The sequence below is a fragment of the Hyla sarda genome, chromosome 3 (genome assembly GCF_029499605.1).
Source record: "Hyla sarda isolate aHylSar1 chromosome 3, aHylSar1.hap1, whole genome shotgun sequence".
NCBI lineage: Eukaryota > Metazoa > Chordata > Amphibia > Anura > Hylidae > Hyla > Hyla sarda.
This window is the reverse complement of record NC_079191.1, coordinates 13443288-13467113: the sequence shown is the minus strand read 5'-3', so window position 1 is coordinate 13467113 and position 23826 is coordinate 13443288. Positions and strand designations below refer to the sequence as shown.

General features: G+C 42.2%; 1 protein-coding gene across 2 annotated transcripts in view; it reads right to left on the bottom strand.

The window, feature by feature from the left end:
* Positions 1-19250, bottom strand: part of CHRNA2 (cholinergic receptor nicotinic alpha 2 subunit) — a 93871-nt gene extending 74621 nt beyond the window's left edge. The window contains exons 1-2 of one of the 2 annotated variants that reach the window (XM_056563769.1): positions 19041-19250; positions 9874-10114 (exon numbers count right to left, since the gene is read on the bottom strand). In XM_056563769.1, coding sequence (XP_056419744.1) covers positions 9874-9931 — 58 coding nt within the window. In that variant the 5' untranslated portion in view covers positions 9932-10114; positions 19041-19250. The remainder of the gene's footprint in view (positions 1-9873; positions 10115-19040) is intronic. The other variant, XM_056563767.1, reaches the window with a different exon arrangement.
* Between the last annotated feature and the right edge of the window lie 4576 nt (positions 19251-23826).

Below are 23826 nucleotides of genomic sequence, written 5' to 3'. Positions count from 1 at the left end.
ACTTCGGGTGGTATCGAGGATAAACCACTCCCTGGCGTCACGAATACGAGGGGTTTATGCCATCTGCCCCTAGGGTAATTCCATCTGCCCTCATCATACCCTGCTCCACCACATTGTCATCCATCGACCTTTATGGAAATCTATTGATGAAAGGGTCTCTTGATGTTTGTATTCCAGCAGAAGATGCAGGTCAGAATAAAGAGCGCAAAATACCAGCTGGAGCTGCACCAGAACTGGAGTAATAGGATAATGGTCTTACTGTATGTGCCCCCAAGAGGTGGGTTAGTGCCATAACATAGACTCATACATGGGTCTCCTTCATGTCTAGTAGACTAGGTTTCTGTAGTGTGGATACACACCAGTGAAACATCCTGTATTATACTACTGCACTCACTATTCTGCTGGTGGGGTCACTGTGTACATACATTACATTACTTATCCTGTACGGATCCTGAGTTATATCCTGTATTATACTCCAGAGCTGTACTCACTATTCTGCTGGTGAGGTCACTGTGTACATACATTACATTACTTATCCTGCACTGATCCTGAGTTATATCCTGTATTATACTCCAGAGCTGTACTCACTATTCTGCTGGTCAGGTCACTGTGTACATACATTACATTACTTATCCTGTACTGATCCTGAGTTATATCCTGTATTATACCCCAGAGCTGTACTCACTATTCTGCTGGTGAGGTCACTGTGTACATACATTACATTACTTATCCTGTACTGATCCTGAGTTATATCCTGTATTATACTCCAGAGCTGTACTCACTATTCTGCTGGTGAGATCACTGTGTACATACATTACATTACTTATCCTGTACTGATCCTGAGTTATATCCTGTATTATACTCCAGAGCTGTAGTCACTATTCTGCTGGTCAGGTCACTGTGCACATACATTACTTATCCTGTACTGATCCTGAGTTATATATCAGACAGGAGGCTCATATCTTATGCATTATTCTTTCTTTAATAATGCCCATAGCAGAAACAAAATTCAGTAACAATCAGTGTAGAGAAAAAACTACAACTCCCAGCAGCCCCAGGACCACAGCAGCCACTCCTAGACTGTAGCCCCTATATAAGGACTGCCCACATATAGATCCTCCTCTTTCTTTCTGCTCATGGCAGAGCATACAAGCTAAGTTTTCTGTGATTTCATACATTGTGTTTTTCCTCATTCTAAGCTATTATAGAACATTGTAGATTTTAAAGCTTATAGTGTTGTGGGAGCGGTTATTTCTCCCCTCCATATATTGTACATTGTTTTCTTTCGGTCAGCGGATTCTCCGGTACTATCCCCTTGCGCCGGGTTACCACTCCACTATTATTTCTCTGCTTTCCGCTTCATCCTACCCTTAACCGTCCTCCCTTTCCCTTCTTCCGGCGCCATTTTACCTGCGCCTCAACTCTTTTCTTCTCCGTCTTCGGCGCTTTCGCGCGCGCGGGAAAGGGGCGGATCCTCCGGGTGTCGGCCGCATTCCTCCTCGCGGCCTTCTCTCTGAGAGGGGAGGAGTTTCTTACTCTCGTCACTGGAAGGCGCTCCCGCGCCTTCCAATCAGACCCCTGCCGGACGTAGTCTCGCGAGACTTCGTTCCCGGGTACAGGGACTCTCGGGCTCACCTCCCACCGCTGCGTCAGTGCAACGCTAGCGGTGTGGAGGACGGAGCCTGTACTACCCTTTCTGTTCTACTATAGGTAGATTTACCCATTAAGACAGGAATTTAATTCCTTCCCTTGTTACTTTAACTGTTCTATTATCCTGTAGGTAGATTTACCCCCCTAAGACAGGAATTTATTCCTTTCCCTTGCTAATACTATACTATTAACCTGTTACTCACCATGGCTGAAGAACCTTCATCTGTTCCCCTCAGAGGGGAGAGTTCTTCTTTAGATGCTGCCCAATTCATGACCGCCAACTAGATACAGGATTTAATTAATAAATCTGTTCAGGCGGCTTTGGCTTCCGCCATGATACCCTCCGGATCACTACCTGTGGTACCCGGTGTGTCTATCCCACCATTTCAGGGCGGAGAACCGCCGATTAAGAAGGGCAAAGTTTCCCATAAAAGGAAACATACTTTGGCGACATCTGACTCCCCGGCAGGGGAAGACAATAATGTGCTCCAGGCAGCCCCTACCCCGGTCTGCCAACCCCAGCATCCATCAGACTCCACTCGACCCCTGGGCCTCAGGGAGTTACAAGAGAAGAGGCACAGATCCGCTAGGCGGACCAAACCCGACTCATACGTAGATTCCTCAGATGAGGATTCGTCGGGATCATCCAACGAGTCTGACGGTTATGAATCCACTCCTGATATCGAGGATGCTGGGGATACGGCGTTTGACACCGACGCCAACCCTGTTACACAGGGCACTGTGATCCTAGACTCCCTAGGTGAACCCCTTTTTCACCCTGATTCAATCTCTCACCCAAGATCGGGCGAATGGTCCCCACTCCCCCACGTAGCCCAATATGTGGAGCTTTGGGCTCGTAAGTCCCTAGACAGGACCAGCCGTAACAAACTGAGGGCTGAGTGTCCTAGACCCTTTATTCCCAACAAAGTGGTGGCTACCCCCGAAGTAGACCCCATTTTGACAAAATATCTTATGAAATCGGGTAAATTCCCAAAAAAGGGAATAGAACGCTCCTTTAAAACCATTCAGGAGCGTATTCTGGATTTAATGGGCCCGCTCACTAAAATACTCAACCTGTCTGAACAGGCCGCAACGACGGATCAGCCCGTCGATACCCGTCAACTCCGCGGGTGGGCCCAGAGGGCCATATGTCTAGCAGGTACCGCCAACACCACCTGCTCGACTGAAAGACGTAGGTCGATTCTTATGCGCCTCGACCCACAACTGTCCCACCTGGCTGAGACCGAGTCTGGGCCTGCAGCAGCAGGGATGCTTTTTGGGGACAACCTGATGAAAGACATTAACAGGTTTGTCGGCCTATTTACAGGTTTGGATAAGGCCCAGACTTCATTAAAGAAATCAGGGACCAGTAAACTTTTTCCTCGGGCCGGCAGAGGTAGAGGCCGATCTGCCGGCCGCACCCCCTCCTATAGGCCACAGGGCAGACCCCATGCCCAATACCAATATCCTCAGGCTCCTCCGTCCTACACCGTCCCATTGGCACAACCGTCGCCTTTCTTCCCTCCCAGAGGCCGACCTTGGCGCGGACGTGGCGGACGTGGATACCCCCGTTCCCGTCCACCTACCGGTAAGTGTGCCTGGTATTCCACATGTTCACATTCCTGTGGGGGGGCGCCTGATGTATTTTTCCCACGCCTGGTCTGCGATTACGGCAGACGCGTGGATTCTTCAGACAGTAGCGGGATCCCACATAGAACTCCAATCCCTACCAGTTCTAGGTGTGCGACCATTCCCCATCCGATTTTCACAACAAAACATAGTTCTCATAGACAACGAGATCCAGGATCTCCGATCCAAACAGGCGATCCAAGAGGTCGACCCATCTTCCCTAGGATTCGTAAGCAACCTCTTCCTAGTGAAGAAAAAAGGGGGCGGTTACCGTCCGGTCATAAACCTTCGGGAACTAAACCAACATGTCACGTATCGCCATTTCAAGATGGAGGGAATTCACTCCCTTCGCGATCTATTGCAACCAGGCGACTGGCTAGTAAAGGTGGATTTGAAAGACGCCTACCTCACCGTCCCTATCCACCAAGACTCACAACATTTTCTTCATTTCCTCTGGAAAGGCCACATGTGGCAGTTTACTTGCCTTCCGTTCGGCCTTTCATCAGCCCCGTGGTGTTTCACAAAACTGATGAAACCGGTGGTGGCATCCTTGAGGAGCAGAGGGGTACGTCTGATCATTTATCTGGACGACCTCCTCATCATGGCCCGCTCCAAAGCTCAGGCCTCTCTCCACATGTCATGGACGGTATTGCTACTGCAGAGTCTGGGATTCATAATCAACCGAGAAAAATCGGTATTGGTCCCAATGCAGGAGATGGAGTTCCTTGGCTTCTTGGTGGACACCAACCAGGCCGTTCTCCGCCTTCCCAAATCCAAATTGGCCCTGATCCGCAAGGAGATCAGGGCAGTCTTGCGCAGAGGGTGCTTATCATTAAGAGTACTAGCACGTTTGGTGGGGCTTCTAGCGGCCTCTATCCAAGCCATCTTCCCGGCCCCTTTGCATTACAGGGCCCTTCAGAGACTCAAGATCATGCATCTGCGTCAGGGCCTCAGATATGCGGACGAGGTCCCTCTTTGTCCGGCAGCCATCGAGGAGTTACAATGGTGGCTTCGTCATGCCGTCGAGTGGAACGGCAAGACCATATTCAACTCCTGTCCGGACATCATCATAGAGTCGGACGCGAGTCGCCTCGGCTGGGGTGCACGGTGCGGGGAGGCTTCCACAGGAGGGACTTGGTCCGCCACGGAAGTCGATTTGCACATCAACGCCTTGGAACTCCTGGCGGCATTTTTTTGCCGTCAAGAGTTTCATGCCACAGGCATCCAATTGTTGTGTCTTGTTACGCATGGACAACGTGGCGGCGGTCCAATACGTCAACCGCCTAGGGGGCACCAGGTCCAAGATCCTAGCAGATCTGGCCAAGGACTTCTGGCATTTCTGCCTACATCGCAACGTTATCCCGGTGGCGGAGTATATTCCGGGGGTCTCCAACACGGTGGCCGACTGGAATTCGCGCTATTTACTAGATTCCAGCGATTGGCGGCTGGATCGGTCCGTTTTCGTACGGTTGAGACAGCTTTGGGGTCCATTATGCACGGATCTCTTTGCTTCTCGCCTCAATTATCAGCTCCCTCGTTTTTTCAGCTGGAGACCGGACCCGGAGGCGTCGGCTGTCGACGCTTTCCGTCTCATCTGGCCCAGGGGAACGCACTACGCGTTTCCCCCATTCCAGATGATCTCCAGAGTCCTCCTGCATACGATGAACCAGAGGGCGACGATTGTGCTGATCACTCCTTGGTGGCCGACACAACCGTGGTTTCCTCTCCTTCTGGGGATGGCCGTGGACTATCCCAGACTTCTACCCCAATTTCCGCAGCTTCTCTCCAACCCGACCGGGGGTCTTCACCCTCTGGTAGTGGAGGGCAACCTTCCTCTCCTAGCGTGGTTGGTTTCGGGGTCCCGGATGCGGATCACGACCTTTCAAGATCAGCTAGGGATCTCCTCGCCCTGGCCTGGGCCCCCGGGACTAGATCGGCTTATCGATCAGCCTGGAGGCTCTGGGTTCGTTGGTGTGATCAACGACAAATTGATCCCGTACATGCACCTGTGTCTGTAGTGGTGAACTATTGGCAGATTCTTTTGAATCTGGAAAATCTTATAGTTCCATCAACGTATACCGATCGGCTATCGCGGCTTACCATTGCCCAGTGGACTCTTTGCCGGTGGGCAAACACCCGCTGGTATGTAGGCTTCTGCGCGGCATTAAGTTCAAGCGTCCCCCTCGACCAAGATATCAGTCGACCTGGGATGTCTCCAGGTTACTCGAGATGTTTGTTTCTTGGGAGGACAATGACGGCCTTTCCCTGAAACTGTTGTCATATAAACTGACTGTCCTTTTATGTTTAGTGTCCATTAAGCGCGTCTCGGACGTGAAAGCTTTGGACATCTCTAGGCGACAATTTTCGCCTCAGGGGGTCAAGTTTTCGGTGGTCCGACGGACCAAGACGGGTATCCACTCAGTTTTCTACCCGTTCTTTCCCGCGCACCCTCGACTTTGTGTGGTTCGTTGCCTGCAGGCGTACGAATCGCAGACTGCGGATCAGCGTTCTCCGGATTTTTCTCAACTTCTCATCTCTTATGTCAGACCTCACCATCCAGTGGCTTCCGCTACTCTGGCGCGTTGGGTGCGTTCGGCCATGGATATGGCGAGCATAGACGTCTCCCTGTTCGGAGCTCATTCTTCCAGGGGTGCTATGGCTACTAAAATAGTCGCAACAGGGGGCTCCATTTCTGACTTGCTCATGGCCGCTGATTGGTCTTCAGAGACCACCTTTCGCCGGTTCTACTTCAGGCCGGAGGCCCATGTTTCCATGTCAGTTTTATAATGCTATGTCTGGTTTGTCGTCTTTGTCGCTACTTGTTAGCTTTGAACTTGCATAAGATATGAGCCTCCTGTCTGATATATAAATCGAGATTTTCCTAGCTTGTGACGGAAAATATTAGTTATATGAAGACAGGAGGCGAGTATCTTCCCTCCCTACCCACCCTATTACGATTTTTTGTTATATATTTTTCAGGATACTGAATGCATCGGCTGTTTTCCCGATTACGGATAACCTGTTGGTTACGCATTGCTTGGGTTCCTTACGGTCCCCGTTGGGACGAAGTTGGGCCGTCGTTTGGCCTTGTTTCCTGAGTTCCGGGCCGGCTGGCCGAAGATTCAAGGAGCGGTGTGGACGTCTGGCTGGAGTTCGGTTTCCTGTGCGGCTCTGATTCGCATGAAGAAAGAGGAGGATCTATATGTGGGCAGTCCTTATATAGGGGCTACAGACAAGGAGTGGCTACTGTGGTCCTGGGGCTGCTGGGAGTTGTAGTTTTTTCTCTACACTGATTGTTACTGAATTTTGTTTCTGCTATGGGCATTATTAAAGAAAGAATAATGCATAAGATACTCGCCTCCTGTCTTCATATAACTAATATTTTCCGTCACAAGCTAGGAAAATCTCGATTTATATCCTGTATTATACTCCAGAGCTGTACTCACTATTCTGCTGGTCAGGTCACTGTGTACATACATTACATTACTTATCCTGTACTGATCCTGAGTTATATCCTGTATTATACTCCAGAGCTGTACTCACTATTCTGCTGGTGAGGTCACTGTGTACATACATTACATTACTTATCCTGTACTGATCCTGAGTTATATCCTGTATTATACTCCAGAGCTGTAGTCACTATTCTGCTGGTCAGGTCACTGTGTACATACATTACATTACTTATCCTGTACTGATCCTGAGTTATATCCTGTATTATACTCCAGAGCTGTACTCACTATTCTGCTGGTCAGGTCACTGTGTACATACATTACATTACTTATCCTGTACTGATCCTGAGTTATATCCTGTATTATACTCCAGAGCTGTACTCACTATTCTGCTGGTGAGGTCACTGTGTACATACATTACATTACTTATCCTGTACTGATCCTGAGTTATATCCTGTATTATACTCCAGAGCTGTACTCACTATTCTGCTGGTGAGGTCACTGTGTACATACTGTGTGAACACTGCTGTATAACACTCTGTAGGAGTGAAGTACCGCCAATATCTGCTTCACAATGAATTTTCCCGTAGTTAGTAATCCGCTCGCTCCCTCATCTGGAGATTAACCATGACAACGACCGGCGGTGTTATTAATTATAATGGCGCTCTGATGTGTGACTATTCCGCTCGTTTCTCCCAATGTGATGGATTCCACATCCCTGGACCCCCCATGTATACAGGACACCTGCACAGAGGATAGGTCCGGCACTGAACACAGCTCTGTGTATATGGTCGTCTACTATATAAAATCTTCTGCCGCCATTTCTTAGGTAGACAATAAATAAGACCGTCTTTTCTGCTCCCCACAGGGGTCGTATCCGGCGTTCTCAGTAACAAATTTGCAATGTGTAATCAGCAGTAACTTGGACTGTCTTCATCTTTCTGCAGCATTTCAATCCTAGATAAAATTAATTAAGGCCCACCCACGCTTACATTTAAGCCCCACCCCCTAGCAACCCCAGCATGCCTGCCACATCAGCTTAAACAGGTAAGCACAAGGCATATAAAAAAAAAAATCTAGTGGAGCCAAAGAGATTGGGGTGCTCTGTAGAGTGTCGGAACCCCTTTAATCCAGAATTTAAAGGTGGTCCAAGACCTCATATAGACTCCTATTACCTGGCGCACACCTAGGAGATTTATTTTATTTTATTTAATTTTTTTTTATATATCTATGTCTACTCAGAGGGTTTGGAGCTGATAACAAACAAGTACAAAATAAATCCACATAAGGACCTTAAAACTATCTTTTGTTACAAGGTGGGGATTTAAACAGTTTTGAAACAGCTGGAGACACACTGTTTGCAAAACACTTCTGTAATATCTACTCTACTGATGTATTGTTCTGTAGTTTTCCCCCAATCTACTGACAGATTCTCATACATGGATACATCATTCATCATACACAGATACATCATTCATCATAAGCAGATACATCACTCATCATGCACAGATACATCACATGACTATGGGGTCTGGGCCTTGATAGGTCGGAGCTGTAGAACCTACACAATATTAGGCAGATACCACAGACATGTAAGGGTTAAGCATTTGCATATTTTGTATTAGATGAGTGAATCATTGGTCACATGATATGCTCCCCAGCTAGCTTCTATGTAGAAGCTTCTAGAAGGGCTAAGGTGGAAGTCTCTATTCTATACCCTTCTCTCTAGAGCAGTGTTTCCCAACCAGTGTTGCAAAACTACAACTCCCAGCATGCCCGGACAGCCGAAGGCAACAGCTGGAGACACCTTGGTTGGAAAACAGTGCATTACAGTCACTATCAGGTGAGTATTATAATGCGGCGCTGATTATCTTTATACATTATTTATGCCTTCGTTCTTTTATGTACCATCCGCCACCTCGGAAATTTGTATATCAAAAGGATTTTTTGCATTTTTGGATTCACCTGTCACCGACTTCGTGAAACTTTCACCCAAAATATTCTGAGGAGCGATGACAAAGGGAAATCTGCATTTATATCGGGAGTGGAATAAACCCTTATTCCCTATACATAGGATGGGGTTCTACCTGCTGATTGATACATTGATTTCCAGGTGGTCCCCAAAGCTGACCTTCCACCTCACTGCTGCCCCCTGCTGCCTCTTTTGTGTGCATCATTTGCTTTGCTGTGTAGCATTCTGGTGGCTGTCGTCTTTGCACCAGGTGGATATAGTCTTTGCACCAGGTGTATATAGTCTTTGCACCAGCTGTATATAGTCTTTGCACCAGGTGTATATAGTCTTTGCACCAGGTGTATATAGTCTTTGCACCAGGTGTATATAGTCTTTGCACCAGGTGTATATAGTCTTTGCACCAGGTGTATATAGTCTTTGCACCAGGTGTATATAGTCTTTGCACAAGTTGGATGTCGTCTTTGCACCAGGTGTATATAGTCTTTGCACCAGGTGGATGTAGTCTTTGCACCAGGTGTATATAGTCTTTGCACCAGGTGGATATAGTCTTTGCACCAGGTGTATATAGTCTTTGCACCAGGTGTATATAGTCTTTGCACCAGGTGTATATAGTCTTTGCACCAGTTGTATATAGTCTTTGCACCAGGTGTATATAGTCTTTGCACCAGGTGTATATAGTCTTTGCACCAGGTGTATATAGTCTTTGCACCAGGTGTATATAGTCTTTGCACCAGGTGTATATAGTCTTTGCACCAGGTGTATATAGTCTTTGCACCAGGTGTATATAGTCTTTGCACCAGGTGTATATAGTCTTTGCACCAGGTGTATATAGTCTTTGCACCAGGTGTATATAGTCTTTGCACCAGGTGTATATAGTCTTTGCACCAGGTGTATATAGTCTTTGCACCAGGTGTATATAGTCTTTGCACCAGGTGGATGTCATCTTTGCACCAGGTGGATATAGTCTTTGCACCATCATCCTCAGTATTAGGAGAGGGTCACAGTTTTTTGCCCCCTCTCCCCATTTGTGTAACAACAATATAATATAATGTATGAAGTTCTCCGCAGCCGTGTAATGTAGTGAACAGACCGACAGCACCCCCACAGTCACCGCCGCCCTCCCTCGTGCACCAAGACACCTTTACACTCCTATAATACAAAGCCTCCTCTTACCTGTCAGGGCGCAGGACATGATGTAGCACAGAGCCGCTGCCAGACTCCCGGGGCCCATGCTGTCGTCGGATGAGCTGACGTCGCTTCTTCCTTATAGACAGTGATCTCTGGGGGGCGCTATCATGATGCTCTTATACAGGGGCAGGCAGTGGCGGGTCCATTAGCGGGGGTTGGGGAGCTGTCCGCTGTGCTGAGTGCTGGAGGGGCCCCTGGGATCCCTTTACATTCTCCAGGAGATGCCCTGGAAGAGAGAACGGAGCGCGGATTAGACGGGCCCCTGAATATGTATATTCTATATACCACTGTTCTACAATCTGTGGCTCCCCAGCTGTTGCAAAACTACAACTCCCAACATGCCCTGACAGCCGAAGGCTGTCAGGGCATGCTGGGAGTTGTAGTTTTGCAACAGCAGAATAGATACACACACACACAGCAGTATTATCCAACCTCTGGTTCTCCAGCTGATCCAAAACTACAACTCCCAGCATGCCCTGACAGCTCTAATGCAGTGTTCGTTACCAGAGGCTCTTCAGCTATTGCAAAACTACAACTCCCAGCATGCCCTGACAGCTCTAATGCAGTGTTCGTTACCAGAGGCTCTTCAGCTATTGCAAAACTACAACTCCCAGCATGCCCTGCAAAGCCCAGCTCAGCTACATCGTATTCATCCTGGCTATACAGAAGCGTTCTCCAACAAGATCTTTACCCTAGTTGTTGCAGAACTACAACTCCCAGTAATTTTTTTGATTATTATTATTGTTGTTGCTATTATGTAACAATATTATTATTATTTTATTATTATTATCAATATTGATAATAATAATACTATAAAATACAAATACAAAAATATAATAATAATAATACTGTACTAATAATAATAATAATAATAATAATACTGTACTACTAATAATAATAATAATAATACTGTACTAATAATACTGTACTAATAATAATAATACTGTACTAAAAATATTAATAATACTGTACTAATAATAATAATACTGTACTACTACTAATAATAATAATACTGTACTAAAAATAATAATAATACTGTACTAATAATAATACTGTACTACTAATAATAATACTAATAATACTGTACTACTAATAATAATACTAATAATACTGTACTAATAATAATAATACTGTACTAATAATACTGTACTAATAATAATACTGTACTAATAATAATAATACTGTACTAATAATAATAATAATACTGTACTAATAATACTGTACTAATAATACTGTACTAATAATAATAATAATAATACTGTACTAATAATAATACTGTACTAATAATAATAATACTGTACTACTACTAATAATAATAATAATAATAATACTGTACTAATAATACTGTACTAATAATACTGTACTAATAATAATAATAATACTGTACTACTAATAATAATAATAATAATACTGTACTACTAATAATACTGTACTAATAATAATAATAATAATAATACTGTACTAATAATAATAATACTGTACTACTACTACTAATAATACTGTACTACTACTAATAATAATACTGTACTACTACTACTAATAATACTGTACTACTAATAATAATACTGTACTAATAATAATAATAATAATAATACTGTACTAATAATAATAATACTGTACTACTACTACTAATAATAATAATACTGTACTAAAAATAATAATAATACTGTACTAATAATAATACTGTACTACTAATAATAATACTAATAATACTGTACTACTAATAATAATACTAATAATACTGTACTAATAATAATAATACTGTACTAATAATACTGTACTAATAATAATACTGTACTAATAATAATAATACTGTACTAATAATAATAATAATACTGTACTAATAATACTGTACTAATAATACTGTACTAATAATAATAATAATAATACTGTACTAATAATAATACTGTACTAATAATAATAATACTGTACTACTAATAATAATAATAATAATAATAATACTGTACTAATAATACTGTACTAATAATACTGTACTAATAATAATAATAATACTGTACTACTAATAATAATAATAATAATACTGTACTACTAATAATACTGTACTAATAATAATAATAATAATAATACTGTACTAATAATAATAATACTGTACTACTACTACTAATAATACTGTACTACTACTAATAATAATACTGTACTACTACTACTAATAATACTGTACTACTAATAATAATACTGTACTAATAATAATAATAATAATAATACTGTACTAATAATAATAATAATAATAATACTGTACTACTAATAATAATACTAATAATACTGTACTACTAATAATAATACTAATAATACTGTACTAATAATAATAATACTGTACTAATAATACTGTACTACTAATAATAATAATACTGTACTACTAATAATAATAATACTGTACTACTACTACTAATAATACTGTACTACTAATAATAATACTGTACTAATAATAATAATAATAATACTGTACTACTAATAATAATACTAATAATAATAATACTGTACTAATAATAATAATACTGTACTACTACTACTAATAATAATACTGTACTACTACTACTAATAATACTGTACTAATAATAATAATAATAATACTGTACTACTAATAATAATACTAATAATACTGTACTAATAATAATAATACTGTACTAATAATAATAATACTGTACTACTACTACTAATAATAATAATACTGTACTAATAATAATAATAATAATAATACTGTACTACTAATACTAATACTAATAATACTCTACTAATAATAATACTGTACTAATAATAATAATAATAATAATACTGTACTAATAATAATAATACTGTACTACTACTACTAATAATAATAGTAATAATTAGTGTTGTTATTATTATTATTCATAATATAGACCCTTGTTTTCCAACCAAGGGGCCTCCAGCTGTTGCAAAACTACAACTCCCAGCATGCCCGGACAGCTCTTTTGCCATGTTCTTCAAACAGAAAAGCTCTTTAAAGGGGTACTCCGGTGGAAAACTTTTTTTTTTAAAAATCAACTGGTGCCAGAAAGTTAAACAGATTTGTAAATTACTTCTATTAAAAAAATCTTAATCCTTCCAGTACTTTTTAGCAGCTGTATGCTACAGAGGAAATTCTTTTCTTTTTGAATTTCTTTTTTCTCTTGTCCACAGTGCTCTCTGCTGACACCTACTGTCCAGAGCAGCATAGGTTTGCTATGGGGATTTTCTCCTGCTCTGGACAGTTCCTGATACGGGCATCAGGTGTCAGCAGAGAGCACTGTGGACAAGACAAAAAAGAAATTCAAAAAGAAAAGAATTTCCTCTGTAGCATACAGCTGCTAAAAAGTACTGTAAGGGTAAAGATTTTTTTAATAGAAGTAATTTACAAATCTGTTTAACTTTCTGGCACCAGTTGATTAAAAAAAAAAAAAAAAAAAAATTCCACCGGAGTACCCCTTTAACTATTGCTAAACTACAACTCCCAGCATTGGAGACCACTGCGCTAGAGCATAACATAGAATGAGTGAAGCTGATTGGTCTCTGCTGACATCAGCTTCGCTAGAAGCCTTCACAGATCACATGACATACTCACCTCTGCTACATCAACCGTGCTGGATCTATTCCAGTCCTATCTGGTCAGATGGGTTCATCCCCCGCTACATATGTTACAATGATGAAGTCCCATCTGGAGCATCTAACATACTCAGCAGTGACTACATTTTAACTCAAATTAGCAAACTCAGCTCTGCTACTCCGAAATAACCAGTTGTTGTAAAACTACAACTCTCAGCATGCCCGGACAGCCTTAGACTAGGAGTGGCAGTTTTGCATCAACAAAAGAAAGCAATCAGTATAGAAGATGTAGCAGAGCCGGTTTGGTCATTTGCCAAGTCCTGAAGATGGTTTTTACATAGGACTGCAGAAAAAGCAACGCAGATGTTTGAATCCAGCTCTGCTACATCTGTGTCTATGTGGGGACTGGATGGAAGGTTGTGAAATAGGTGCAGGGTCCCGAAAGGAGAAAATATAGATAAAGAGCAGTATATGGAGGCGATATTATTATTATATTGTTAATTATTATTAATTATTAAATAGTATTGTTAATTATTATTAAATATTAAATATTATTATTATTATAATTATTATTGTTATTATTATTATGTTGTTGTTGTTAAAGAACAAGATATGGTGGCTGATATTATCATTATTGTATTGTTAATTATTATTAATAAATTAAATATTAAATATTATTATTAATTATTATTATATCATTGTTGTTGATAAAGAACAATATATGGAGGCTGATATTATTATTAGAGATGAGCGAACTTACAGTAAATTTAATTCGTCACGAACTTCTCGGCTCGGCAGTTTATGACTTATCCTGCATAAATTAGTTCAGCTTTCCGGTGCTCTGATCGGCTGGAAAAGGTGGATACAGTCCTAGGAAAGAGTCTCCAGCCACCGGAGCACCTGAAAGCTGAACTAATTAAGGCTGGGTCCACACTACGTTTTCCCCCATACGGGAGCGCATACGGCAGGAGGGAGCTAAAAGCTCGCGCTCCCGTATGTTACCGTATGCGCTCCCGTATGCCATTCACTTCAATGAGCCGACCGGAGTGAAACGTTCGGTCCGGTCGGCTCTTTTTTGCGCCGTATGCGCTTTTACAACCGGACCTAAAACTGTGGTCAACCACGGTTTTAGGTCCGGTTGTAAAAGCGCATACGGCGCAAAAATGAGCCGACCGGACCGAACGTTTCACTCCGGTCGGCTCATTGAAGTGAATGACATACGGGAGCGCATACGGTTACATACGGGAGCGCGAGCTTTTAGCTCCCTCCTGCCGTATGCGCTCCCGTATGGGACAAAACGTAGTGTGAACCCAGCCTTATGCAGGATAAAGCCATCAACTGCTGAGCCGAGAAGTTCGTGACAAATCAAATTCACTGTAAGTTCGCTCATCTCTAATTATTATTATTAATTATTATTAATTTTAAAATACATATTGAATATTATTAATTATTATTATATTGTTGTTGTTATTATTATTTTATTATTTTTTATTATTAGCATTCTTTTTTATATTATTATTATTATTATCATTATCATCATCTTTTATTATTATCATTCATATTTTTTATTATTATTATTATGATTATTACTACTACTATTGTTGTTATGTAACAAAATAAAATAAAGCAAAAAATAAGAATGATGATAAAAGGTAATACTAATAAAAATGATAATAATGATAATAAAAATAATAATGATAATAAGAAAAAATTATACCGTAATAATAATAAAAAATATAATAAAAATAATAATAACAATACAAGATAATAATAAAAATAATAATGATAATAATAAGAAAACATAAAATAATATAATAAAAATAATAATAATATAAGATAATAATAATAATAATTTGCATTCTTGATAATATAGACGAGTGTTTCCTAACCAAGGTGCCTGAAGTTGAGTTGTTCTTTTCTGTCTAAGTCCTCTCTGATGACACCTGTCTCGGGAACTGTCCAGAGTAAAAGCAAATCCCCATAGCAAACCTCTTCTACTCTGTGCAGTTCCTGAGACGAGCAGAGATGTCAGCAGAGAGCACTGTTGTCAGACAGAAAAGAACAACTCAACTTCAGCAGCTGATAATTATTGGAAGGATTAAGATTTTTTAATAGAAGTCATTTACAAATCTGTTTAACTTTCTGGAGCCAGTTGATCTAAAAAATAAATAAATAAATAAAAGTTTTTTTTCCTGGAATACCCCTTTAAACTGATTCATCTCTGCTACATCTGACGTAAGCTCACATGACATAATCAACACTTCTGTGTCTAGTAGGTAGGTCAGATGGACTTGTTACAATGCTAAAGTCACATCTGCAGCATCTAACATACTCATCTGTGCCTACATCTCAACTTAAACTGTCCAACTCAGCTCTGCTACTCTGACTGACGTGATGTAAGTGACGAATAGGCTCGGCTATATTCAGCAGACTACTCCTTTACTGAACCAACTCTGCTACATATTCCCTGCTGCATCTTGTATAACCATATCTGGTCGGTCCAGTGGACTCCCATCACATAAGGCTTTGCTGCTACATCGGACCAATTCACATCTGCTACATCAGAGATGAGAGCTGGGTATATGTAGCAGAGTTGAACATGTTGTTTTACATTCTAAGGGTGCGTTCACACTGAGTAATTCAAGAGGAATTTACCAGAGTAAGGCTGGGTTCACACCACGTTTTTGCCATACTGTTTTCAATCCGTTTTTCTAAAGAAAACCGTATGGCAAAAAAAACTGATGGAACAGTATGGGAAAAAGTAAACCGTATGCGTTTTTTAAACAGTATACTGTTTTTAAAAGTGCATACAGTTCCGTCAGTTTTTATAGAAAAAAAAACCATACGTTTTTGAAAATTTTGTCCATTTTTAATGGGAGGGGTCTTGGGTGGGGACTTTAGGATTCAAATGCGCATGTGCAAAGTAAAAACCGTATAAGTTTTTCCCGTATGGAACCGTATACATGTGCGTTTCCCATTGACGTCCATGTTAAAAAAAAATGTATGCGGTTGCAGTACGGTTTTTAAACCAGAGACAAAATCGTGGTCAACCACATCCAACCGTACTGCAACCGCATACGTTTTTTTTAACATGGACGTCAATGGGAAACGCACATGTATACGGTTCCATACGGGAAAAACTTATACGGTTTTTACTTTGCACATGCTCATTTGAATCCTAAAGTCCCCACCCAAGACCCCTCCCATTAAAAATGGACAACATTTTCAAAAACGTATGGGTTTTTTTTCTATAAAAACTGACGGAACTGTATGCACTTTTAAAAACGGTATACTGTTTAAAAACGCATACGGTTTACTTTTTTCCATACTGTTCCATCCGTTTTTTTTGCCATACGGTTTTCTTTAGAAAAACGGATTGAACACAGTATGGCAAAAACGTAGTGTGATCCCAGCCTAATTCCTCTTGAATTCTCCGCTCCATATTAATTCCCATCTCCTCTGCCCATTGACTTTAATGTTATTTCCGCTGTCCTGTTCACACTGCGGAAATTCTGCTAGCGGAATTCCGACGCTGAATTCCTTTCCGCTTAAAGAAAGAACATGTTTATTCTTCAAGCGGAATCCGCGAGCAGAAATCAATAGAAGTCAATGGTTAAAAAAAAAATTCTGCCCGACATCGTTTTTGCGTGGAATTTGCGCGGAAATGGCTGAAAAACCCTTCACTTCTTTCTCCCCCATTTCCGCGCGCAATTACGCATTTTTCAGCGTGAATTCCTCTTGATTTGCACCCTAAGGCTGTACTGTACAATACGTTTTGTCCATGCAAAACCATAAAACAAAAGGTCTCTAAATTGTCACCCTCCAGCTGTTGCAAAACTACAACTCCCAGCATGCCCGGACAGCCGTAGGCTGTCCGGGCATGCTGGGAGTTGTAGTTTTGAAACAGCTGGAGGTCCATAATTTGGAGAACTATTCACTACAGCATACAGTAATGACTGAAACCGCTTCATCTCTGCTACATCTATACACGTACACACTCAACACTGCTACATCTATACACGTACACACTCATCAGCTCACATGACATACTCAACTCTGCTACATGAACACTGCTGTATCCATCCTAGTCCTGTCTGGTCAGATGGACTCATCCCCTGCTACATTTGTACATTCTGGGAGTTGTAGTTTTGCAATAGCTTGAGGTCCATATTTTTACATCCCCGGCTAAACGTCACGTAACGCTTTGCTTCTACATCGGACAAACTCACATCTGCTACATCAGAGATAAAAGTGGGGATGTAGGTATATGTAGCAGAGTGGAACGTGTTGTCTTCCATTCTAAGGCTGCGCCCGTATAATACGTTTTGTCCATGCAAAACCATAGAACCCTCGGTCTTTAAACTGTCTACCTCCAGCTGTTGCAAAACTACAACTCCCAGCATGCCCGGACAGCCGTAGGCTGTCCAGGCATGCTGGGAGTTGTAGTTTTGCAACAGCTGGAGGTCCATAATTTGGAGAACTATTCACTACAGCATATAGAATAACTAAAACAGCTTCATCTCTGCTACATCAATACATTTACAGATTTATCAGCTCACATGACACACTCAACTCTGCTACATCTATACACGTACACACTCATCACTGCTACATCTATACACGTACACACTCATCTCTGCTACATCTATACACACACTCATCTCTGCTACATCTATACACATACACACTCATCTCTGCTACATCTATACACATACACACTCATCTCTGCTACATCTATACACATACACACTCATCTCTGCTACATCTATACACATACACACTCATCTCTGCTACATCTATACACATACACATACACACTCATCTCTGCTACATCTATACACACACTCATCTCTGCTACATCTATACACACACTCATCTCTGCTACATCTATACACGTACACACTCATCTCTGCTACATCTATACACACACTCATCTCTGCTACATCTATACACACACTCATCTCTGCTACATCTATACACATACACACTCATCTCTGCTACATCTATACACATACACACTCATCTCTGCTAATCTATACACACACACTCATCTCTGCTACATCTATACACATACACACTCATCTCTGCTACATCTATACACATACACACTCATCTCTGCTACATCTATACACGTACACACTCATCTCTGCTACATCTATACACGTACACACTCATCTCTGCTACATCAATGCACGTACACACTCATCTCTGCTACATCAATACACACTCATCTCTGCTACATCAATACACACTCATCTCTGCTACATCTATACACTTACACACTCATCAGCTCACATGACATACTCATCTCTGCTACATCTATACACTTACACACTCATCTCTGCTACATCTATACACTTACACACTCATCAGCTCACATGACATACTCATCTCTGTTACATGAACACTGCTGTATCCATCCTAGTCCTGTCTGGTCAGATGGGTTCCTCCTCTGCTACATTTGTTACGATGCTAGAAGTCCCATGTAACATAACTCATCTACATCTCAGCTCACAGAGCAAACTCAGCTCTGCTACTCCGCAGCACAATACGGATTAGACAGTAATAGACCGAGCAGATGAGACTTTTACCTTCTCGCCTCCAATCCAAGGGACCTTCCAAAAGAAAAGCTGCTCCTTGAGGATACACAACCCCTCCAGGTGACCTAATAGGCAGGTAGCTGTCCCATAAGTATTCACACCCCCCTCCAGTGACTTTATAGGCAGGTAGATGCTCCAGCTCCTTCCTCCACTCCTCAGGCTCCTCAGACAATTGATGGGGCTGTAATTCCTGGCGCAGCCGAGATGAGGCAGCTGCAGACCTGACCATGGATGGATGGATGGAGGAGGAGGAGGAGCCCTCTGCCAGGAGGAGGGGAGGGAGGGATCCCTTGGTTAACCCTTGGGATGCCAGGCTGCACAGCTGAACACATGTTGGGCAGGTTCAGTGAAGCTATGTGTGACATGAGAGCTGAGTCTGTCAGGTGTAGCAGAGCTGAGTGAGTAGAGCTGATTGATGCCAATAGATGTTGCAAAACTACAGCATGCTGGGAGTTGTAGTTTTGCAACAGCTGGAGGTTGACAATTTAGAGACCATGGGTTCTAAGGTTTTGCATGGACAAAACGTATCATATGGCGCAGCCTTAGGATGTAAAACAACACATTCCACTCTGCTACATATACCTACATATCCCACTCTCATCCGTAGGTTGTCCGGGCATGCTGGGAGTTGTAGTTTTGCCACAACTGGAGAGCCACTGGTTGGAATAGTGTTCACTCCAGCTGTTGCAAAACTACAACTCCCAGAATGCCCGGACAGCCGAAGGCTGTCCGGGCATGCTGGGAGTTGTAGTTTTGCAACAGCTGGAGGTCCATACCTGGGCATGCTGGGAGTTGTAGTTTTGCAACAGCTGGAGGTCCATACCTGGGCATGCTGGGAATTGTAGTTTTGCAACAGCTGGAGGTCCATACCTGGGCATGCTGGGAGTTGTAGTTTTGGAACAGCTGGAGGTCCATACCTGGGCATGCTGGGAGTTGTAGTTTTGCAACAGCTGGAGGTCCATACCTGGGCATGCTGGGAGTTGTAGTTTTGCAACAGCTGGAATCCCCCTGGTTGGGAAAGACTGCTTTAAAGTATCACATTGCAAAACTACAACTCCCAGCATGTCCAAATGGCCAAAGGCTGTCAGGGAATGCTGGGAATTGTAGTTTTGCAACAGCTGGAGGCACCCTGGTTGGGAAACACTGCTTTACGGTATCACATTGCAAAACTACAACTCCCAACATGCTCAGGTATCTCTGGGCATGCTGGGAGTTGTAGTTTTGCAACAGCTGAAGACACGCTCTTTGGCAAAACACTGGGTTAGGGAATGCCGTTGTAGAGCAAGGTCAGATCAAGAGCTTGAAGGACATGCTGGGAGTTGTAGTTTTGCCACAGCCGAGAAGCCACTGGTTTTAGAAGACCGCAATAGAGACGTCGGGGCATGCTGGGAGTTGTAGTTTCACAACAGCCGGATAGGGCACCCGCTGCTGTATAGCAGGGATGAATCTGGAATAGCAGAGCTGAGCTATACAGGACATGCTGGGAGTTGTAGTTTTGCAACAGCTTGGAAGGGTCACCTGTTGGAGAACACTGCTGTATAGCAAGGCTGACACTGGTATAGCAGAGCTGAACGTGCGGATGGTAGAAGGATAATGAGAATGTCAGACACAGTTGTACCATATAGCTAGGCTGGTTCAGGTGTAGCAGAGCTGAGTTTACCTTTTAAAGGGGTACTCCGGTGGAAAAAATTTTTATTTGTTTTTTAATCAACTGGTGCCAGAAAGTTAAACAGATTTGTAAATGACTTCTATTAAAAAAAATAAAAAGAAATCTTCATCCTTCCAGTACTTATTAGCTGCTGAATACTACAGAGGAAATCCTTTTCTTTTTGGAACACAGAGCTCTCTGCTGACATCTCTGTCCATTTGAGGAACTGTCCAGAGTAGGTGAAAATCCCCATAGCAAACATATGCTTCTCTGGACAGTTCCTAAAATGGACAGAGATGTCAGCAGAGAGCACTGTAATCGTTATGTCAGCAGAGAGCTCTGTGTTCCAAAAAGAAAAGAATTTCCTCTGTAGTATTCAGCAGCAAATAAGTACTGGAAGGATTAAATGGATTTGTAAATGACTTCTATTAAAAAATCTTAATCCTTACAGTACTTATTAGCTGCTGAATACTACAGAGGAAATTATTTTCTTATTGGAACACAGTGCTCGCAGCTGACATCACGAGCACAGTGCTCTCTGCTGACACCTCTGTCCATTTTAGGAACTGTCCAGAGCAGCATATGTTTTCTTTGGGGATTTTCTCCTACTCTGGACAGTTCTTAAAATGGACAGAGATGTCAGAAGAGAGCACTGAGCTCGTGATGTCAGCAGAGAGCTCTGTGTTCCAAAAAGAAAAGAATTTCCTCTGTAGTATTCAGCAGCAAATAAGTACTGGAAGGATTAAATGGATTTGTAAATGACTTCTATTAAAAAATCTTAATCCTTACAGTACTTATTAGCTGCTGAATACTACAGAGGAAATTATTTTCTTATTGGAACACAGTGCTCGCAGCTGACATCACGAGCACAGTGCTCTCTGCTGACACCTCTGTCCATTTTAGGAACTGTCCAGAGCAGCATATGTTTTCTTTGGGGATTTTCTCCTACTCTGGACAGTTCTTAAAATGGACAGAGATGTCAGCAGAGAGCACTGTGCTCGTGATGTCAGCAGAGAGCTCTGTGTTCCAAAAAGAAAAGAATTTCCTCTGTAGTATTCAGCAGCAAATAAGTACTGGAAGGATTAAATGGATTTGTAAATGACTTCTATTAAAAAATCTTAATCTTTACAGTACTTATTAGCTGCTGAATACTACAGAGGAAATTATTTTCTTATTGGAACACAGTGCTCGCAGCTGACATCACGAGCACAGTGCTCTCTGCTGACACCTCTGTCCATTTTAGGAACTGTCCAGAGCACCATATGTTTTCTTTGGGGATTTTCTCCTACTCTGGACAAGTTCTTAAAATGGACAGAGATGTCAGCAGAAAGCACTGTGCTCGTGATGTCAGCAGAGAGCTCTGTGTTCCAAAAAGAAAAGGATTTTACTCTGTAGTATTCAGCAGCTAATAAGTACTGGAAGGATTAAGATTTTTATATAGAAGTAATTTACAAATCTGTTTAACTTTCTGGCACCAGTTGATTTAAAAAAAAAAAAAGTTTTCCACCGGAGTACCCCTTTAAGTGTTGCCAAGATTTGAATCGTTTCGCTTTTTTGGCCAAACCAAAAGTTGGGAGATTTCATTATTTCCTTCTTCATAGGACTGTAGGTGATTCTACAGAATTCCACCATGTTACACAATGGTCTCAGGTGGGCAGGGCATGCTGGGATTTGTAGTTTTACAACAGCTGTAAAGCCATTGATTGTAGAATACTGCAGTATAGTAGAGCGGAGCTTGTATAGGGTAGAAGGATGAAGAAGATGGACACAGTTGTAAGATACAGCTAAGCAGGTTCTGGTGTAGCAGGAAGGAGTTTGCCGGATGAAGCAGAGCTGGTTGTGCTATTTGCCGTAACCCCTGATGATTTCATTAAAACTGATTTTATTACAAATAAATCCCATGTCACACCACTATTAAGATGTGCGAATAATGCGCTAAACTCAGCTCTGCTACATCGGCGTGTACACACGAATACATAAAGATGTGTTGTTACGGTATGAAATTACGTTACGGTGCATGCGTCTTACTTTGTGCGATCCGCTCAGCCAGACACGGCGCATGAATAAATCATGTCCGCGGTTTCCTCCTGTACAGACTGTCCGGGTCAGTGTTTTCCAACCAGTGCGCCTCCAGATGTTGCAAAACTACAACTCCCAGCATGCCCGGACAGCCATTGGCTGTCCGGGCATGCTGGGAGTTGTAGTTTTGCAACAGCTGGAGGCACCTCTGGTTGGGAAACACTGACCTATACTATATACTACTATATAGTCCAACATGCTGGGCCTGGGAGTTGTAGTTTTGCAACAGCTGGAGGCACCTCTGGTTGGGAAACACTGACCTATACTATATACTACTGTATAGTCCAACATGCTGGGAGTTGTAGTTTTGCAACAGCTGGAGGCACCCCCGGTTGGGAAACACTCTATCACATTGCAAGGCACTGGGCATGCTGGGAGTTGTAGTTTTGCAACAGCTGGAGGCGCCCCTGGTTGGGAAACACTGACCTATACTATCTACTACTATATAGTACAACATGCTGGGAGTTGTAGTTTTGCAACAGCTGGAGGCACCCCTGGTTGGAAAACACTGACCTATACTATATACTACTATATAGTCCAACATGCTGGGAGTTGTATTTTTGCAACAGCTGGAGGCACCACTGGTTGGGAAACATTAACCTATACTATATACTACTATATAGTCCAACATGCTGGGAGTTGTAGTTTTGCAACAGCTGGAGGCACCCCTGGTTGGAAAATACTGACCTATACGATATACTACTATATAGTCCAACATGCTGGGAGTTGTATTTTTGCAACAGCTGGAGGCACTCTGGTTTGGAAACACTGACCTATACTATATACTACTATATAGTCCAACATGCTGGGAGTTGTAGCTTTGCAACAGCTGGAGGCACCCTGGTTGGGAAACACTGTATCATGCTGCAAGGCACTGGGCATGCTGGGAGTTGTAGTTTTGCAACAGCTGGAGGCGCCCCTGGTTGGGAAACACTGACCTATACTATCTACTACTATATAGTCCAACATGCTGGGAGTTGTAGTTTTGCAACAGCTGGTGGCACCCCTAGTTGGGAAACACTGACCTATACTATATACTACTAATATAGT